The 5783-nt window shown below is 40.1% G+C and overlaps 1 protein-coding gene across 1 annotated transcript in view; it reads right to left on the minus strand.

Annotated features, from left to right (window-relative positions):
• Positions 1-26: 26 nt before the first annotated feature.
• The window catches only part of LOC102298723 (5-hydroxytryptamine receptor 3A), a 7109-nt gene continuing 1352 nt past the window's right edge, over positions 27-5783 (minus strand). The window contains exons 3-9 of the mRNA XM_014334160.2: positions 5156-5200; positions 4878-4987; positions 1636-1808; positions 1411-1556; positions 1119-1329; positions 875-1024; positions 27-479 (exon numbers count right to left, since the gene is read on the minus strand). Coding sequence (XP_014189646.2) covers positions 217-479; positions 875-1024; positions 1119-1329; positions 1411-1556; positions 1636-1808; positions 4878-4987; positions 5156-5200 — 1098 coding nt within the window. The 3' untranslated portion in view covers positions 27-216. The remainder of the gene's footprint in view (positions 480-874; positions 1025-1118; positions 1330-1410; positions 1557-1635; positions 1809-4877; positions 4988-5155; positions 5201-5783) is intronic.

The raw sequence follows: 5783 nt of genomic DNA on the forward strand, positions 1-5783 counted from the left end.
GGTGACCATGGTGGCCATTTAGAAGTCGGCCATCTTGGATACAACTTTTGTTTTTTCAATAGGAAGAGGGCCATGTGACACATCAAACTTCTTGGTAATGTCACAAGAAAAACAATGGTGAGCTTGGCTTCAACGTAACTGCTACACCGTATAAGCGTGCACTGGCAGATTATACACACACCGTGTAGGCTTGTAGGCAGGTGCAACAAATCTAACTCAAATAACCTTTGCAATCCACACTAAGTACATGAACGCCAGAAACAAAGCACAAGTACTAAAATATAAAACAAAGAACACATAATCTGTGATTTCAGCCAGTCTCCTGTAGCACCCACGCTTTTTATTCTCTTTGTACTGTCTTCCTGCTTCCCCTCGAACTGCCCTCACTTCATCCAGGATTAGTTTCAGCAGGTCACAGTACTCAGGAAGGTAACACCTGTCTTCTTTTACTTGGCCTGTCTCTTCGGCTTCAGCAGACTCTGAGTGGGAAATGAAAGAGATCATTTATTGAGCAAGCTGCAACAACGTTTCTGGTCTGGTTGACTTTTGCTGTTTTCAGTGAAAAAGCTTAAAAACACCACCATACTCCAGTGATGCACACAAAACAAAAACAAAACAGAGATAACAAATAGAAGGAAAAGAGACAAACTGACAGGCGACAGGTGAAGAGTAAAGCTTGTTAATGCAGAGCAGATCGGGATAATCAAGGAATCAGATTTTGGAAAAATGGGGCAGGAAATAAAACCCCAGGAGAAATTAAGACCAGTTTCTAAAATAAAGACAGCAAAGCAGCTACAAGAAGTGTTTCTCCTCCTTATTGATCTTATTGATCTCTGTGTTAGTTTCTTTGCAAAGAAAATCTACAAACACATACCTGTGACATCGCCTGTTTGCAGCTGAATATCCTCATGGGCCTCATGGGCCTTCTTACCACAATAACAATCGAGATCGATTAAGAAGGTCACCAGCATGGCCTCCAGGACACTAATCCCCACCAGGGCGAAAACTCCAGCACAGTATGTGGCTAGAAGGTGCAGAGAAATTGCTTGTTGGTGTACTGTTACTAAAATCCCTCTACCTCATTAAAATCTCGATCTTAGATCTACGAGGCTGCTCACCGATCATTGGCAGGCTCTTTTCTGTGGAGGGCAACATGTCCTGAAGAATCAGCAGTAAGACGGAGATGGACAGGAGTATCGTCACTTTGAAGCTCAGCTTTTCACCTCTGGCCTCACTAATGAAGAATGATGCCAAATCCAGGATGAGGAAAAAGAAAAGCGGCACGATAAGATTTATGACATACAGCATTGGCTTCCTCTCCATTGTGACCTGTAAAACAGGCAGATTCATCAGACATGAGATAAAAAGCTGTCCACAAAAAAAAAAGACATCACAAAAATATTTTCTTACCATGTATCTAAGTCTGTTTCTGGCTTTCGACCCATTAAAAGTTATCAAGCTTTTGAGTTCCCACTCTCCCATTGTAACCATGGCCTCTGCTGAGACTTTATTCAGCACGTTGTCACTGTTGAATGTTCCTAATTTTATCGTTTTCTCTATGGAGACAATAAAAAAAGGAATAAATTGTTACATCAATTGCTCTGGAGGTAATCTGACTCAATTTACAATATTTACCATTCGAGCTCATTGTTGAAAATGTGATGTTGCAGGATTGCGTATCAAAAGGAAACATCATGAGATCCAGACTGCAGGTGTAGGTCAGCCGCTGGCGTCCACTCGTGTACATCCAACCACTGGAATTCACGGTGACCAGAAGACTCTCCTGAATGCTCCCGGTATCGGAAACACTGAGGGGACAACAGCAGACGCAGGAGGAGAGTCAGAAACTAACTTTATTTTTCACTCTCACTGTTATAATTTCAAGTTTTGCACTGAGTGTGTAATAATGTATTCATCTCCTGAGAACACCTCTATAAATGGTTTGGTAGCTCCCTGTACACTTCAGGGTTGAACAAAAAAAAATTGCATAAAAATATGAAGAACTAAAGCATGATTTTTTTAACACAATCCCTTCATTTCAAAGTAAATGAATGGATTCTGCTGGAAAGTAATTGGACAAATTAAATAACTGAAAATAAAATATTCATTTCCAATAGTTGGTTGAAAGCTTTGCTGGCAATTATAGCCTGAAGTCTTGAACTCATGGACATCACCAAATGCTGTCTTTCCCCCTTTTTAATGCTCTGCCAGGCCTTTACTAGGGGTGGGGGGAAAAAATCGATACTGTGTAGCATCGTGATATTTTGTTTGCTAATAATGTATCGATGCAGGGACAGCAGAAATCGATATTTTGTTACAAAAAAGGTTTTTGTGCTCTGACTTCAGAGCATGTTGATCCTTTTTCTGAGCAAGAATCCTGACATTCCTTCACTGTCCAAATGTGTTTAACTGTTTTTGGCAGCAATAAACATGACAGTTTACTTATTTAATGTCAAATTATATTTTGTTTTAATTTACTTTCAAATTCTTCAGTTGCTGAAGGGGCTGCATAGTTTTCATAAATAGCTGTAATTGTACCAGATGGTTGCATTCAGTTAAGTTGGACTAGACTGTAATACAAACCGTTCAGTTTGTCAACAATAGAACTGAAATGAGAGAAAGACTGAGTGCGAGACTTTGATATTAGATAAAATGAATATTGATAAAGTTTACCTTTATGTACAAAATCTGAATATCGCAAAATATTTAAAAAAATTGAAATAATATTGTATCATGCGTTAAGTATTATCGTATCGTGGGATGTATGGTGATTCCCACCTCTAGCCTTTACTGCAGCTGCCTTCAGTTGCTGTTTAAGTTGTTGGCCTTTCTTTAGTCTTTAGTCTTCAACATCTGAACTGCTCAGTTGGGTTAAGATCAGGTGACTGACTTGGCCATTCAAGAATATATCACTTCTTTGCTTTAATAAACTCCTGGCTTGCTTTGGCTGTATGTTTTGGGTCATTGTCCATCTGTCGTATGAAACACCGCCCAATCAATCTGACTGCATCTAGCTGGATTTGAGCAGAATTCATTCTGCTGCTTCTGTCCTGTGTCATATTAACAATAAACACTAGTGTCCCTGTCCCACTGGCAGCCATGTACACCCAAGCCATCACACTGCCTCCATCGTGGTTTACACATGATGTAGCATGCTTTGGATCATGAGCTGTTCTGCGCCTTCTCGATAGTTTTTTCCTGCCATCATTCTGGTGGAGGTTGATCTTGGTTTCATATTTCATATTTCTAAAGAAAGTTTTTAAAGAACTCTGCTGACTTTTTCAGATGTTTTTCTGTCAGAGTCCAATCCTGCCTTTCTATTCTTGAGGCTTATGAGTGGCTTGCACCTTGCACTGAACCCTCTGTATTTACTTTCATGCACTCTTCTCTTTATGGTAGATTTGGATATCAATAAGCCTTCCTCCTGATGAGTGGTGTTCACTTGCTTGGCTGTTGTGAGTGGGTTTCTCTTCACCATAGAAATGATTCTGTGATCATCCACCACTGTGGTCTTCTGTGGACGCCCAGGTCTTCACCAGTGCTTTCTTTCTTTCTCACAATGTACCAAACTGTAGATTAATAATAATGTTTTAGCAATTTCTTGGATGGGTTTTTCTGTCTTCGCAGCTTAAGTATGGCTTTTTTCACCTGCATGGAGAGTTCATTTGACTGCACGTCGTCTGTTCACAGCAAAAGCTTACAAATGCAAGCACCACACCTCAAATCAAGCCCAGGCTTTTTGTCTCCTTATTTGATAAGGACATAACGTAGGAACTACCCACACCTGCCCATAAAAAAGCCTTTGAGTCAACCGTCCAATTAAAAAGTTGGTGGCACATATTAAGGAACTGAAACTCCTAAACCCTCCATTCAATTTGAATGTGCATATCCTCAAATGAAGCTGAGTCTATACATTATGATATAATTGGAATATGTTTCAGTAAACAGGTAAAAACAAACTTTCGTCAGTGTCCAAATATATATGGACCTAACTGTACATCTGAGAAGAATTCTGGGATACTCCCTCCTTGCAGTCCTTATCATTGTCACTCCGGCAGCAGCTCACATCAGGGGACAGTGTTCCTGAATTTATGGATGCTGGATTGTGCCTTTGATACTCATTAGTTTCTGCCACGCTTTTTTCTTTTTGCTGGACTGTGCATTGTGAAAAGTTTTGACATCTGTGGCATGTCCTGTTTACTTCTCTATGGCCAGTTCGATATCTGATGGCTGGTAGGGCATGCATAATGGCAGCTTAAATCTGCTGAACTGGCTTTTGAAGATCTTTCTTTATCTTTTGGAGGTATTTGGTTTTGCTGACCATCTTCTGTCTTTCTCATGCTTCCTGTTGGCCTATGGGACACTCAGGTAGTTGTAGGTGTTCTGTATGTTTGCTGTTGCAACTTCTCCAACCCAAACATGCTGATGTCCTCGCTGCAGAGCCTAGTGAGGTGGATCCGTGAGTAAATGTTTTGCTCACTCCTGGAGTTCAGTTTGATGTCATTCATGTACTAAAGGTATTACTCCAATAAAAAATCTATAATTTATATCCACTTGTTGTGATGGCCTGGGTGAGACCTGTGCAGGGTCTCAACCCCCAATTTTCAATTAACAAAATATCTTTGCAAATGTTCTGCGGACAAATGTTTCCTAGATGTCTGAACCCAGCTGTAGTCTAGATAAGTTATGTCTACAGTGTTGTGTGTATATTTCACACTTGGACCAAAATTGAAGTTTCCGTATTGTTAATCAGGTATTCAAGCTAATGTAAGTCAGACTTTTTCCTGGGCAGCTTGCTTTCCTTGTAGGAATTACCCCAGAATAAAACTGTATAACAGCCCAAGTTATTTTGCACTTGTGTAATGAACAGTACTTACTCCTCATTGATTCTCACATCAGGGATCCACAGAAGTGATTTTGGAAGGGTTATCTCTTCTATCCCACAAAAGTCTGAAGAATTCCAAGTAAGGAACTCATTTGTCCAAGACTAGGAAAAGTAAAAGCTTGGATTTAAAGATAATTCTGACTTAACACGAACTGTGTGAGAGTTAAAAGAGCCAAGAATGTCACTAAAGTTGATATATTTACTGATAACAGACAATGGTTTTTCAAACAGTAAACTCAAAATGACGACACTGCCAGTCCACATTCTTACCATGTAGAGCCAGATGTGAGTTGCGATAGTTTGAGACTTCTCCTCCTGCAGACAATCAGCAACACCAACATCAGTATTCACACTTTTCAGCTTGATTAAAATGCTGAACTCAGACGAATTATTATTATTATATGTTTTAGGGGTGCAACGATACACAAAATTCACGGTTGGGTTCGGTTCGATACTTTGGCTTACCATCAGGGTCATGCTTCACATGAAGACCAAAATAGTTCCAAACGCCAGATCTGAATGAGGGTGGGGGAGGTTCAATTTCGGGTAGCGTTGAGGCAGTTGCCATGTTGCAACTAGCATAACTTCTGTCTCGCTAGCTTGCGCTGCTCAGTGGATCTGCGCTCAACAGTGCAGCCTAGGCGGAGTAGTCGAACGCAGATCCACTGAGCTCTCAACACAGACAGCATAAGATAAGTTGATCAAATAAATTAAAAATATTGTATTGTTCGATACACATGCATACCGAACCGAAAGCACTGTAGCGAGCGGGTTAATATCGATACACGTATTGTTGCAGCCCTTATAGATAGATAGATAGATAGATAGATAGATAGATAGATAGATAGATAGATAGATAGATAGATAGATAGATAGATAGATAGATAGATAGATAGAT

The sequence above is a fragment of the Haplochromis burtoni genome, unplaced genomic scaffold (genome assembly GCF_018398535.1).
Source record: "Haplochromis burtoni strain Fernald_Lab_line unplaced genomic scaffold, NCSU_Asbu1 Contig_68, whole genome shotgun sequence".
Lineage (NCBI taxonomy): Eukaryota > Metazoa > Chordata > Actinopteri > Cichliformes > Cichlidae > Haplochromis > Haplochromis burtoni.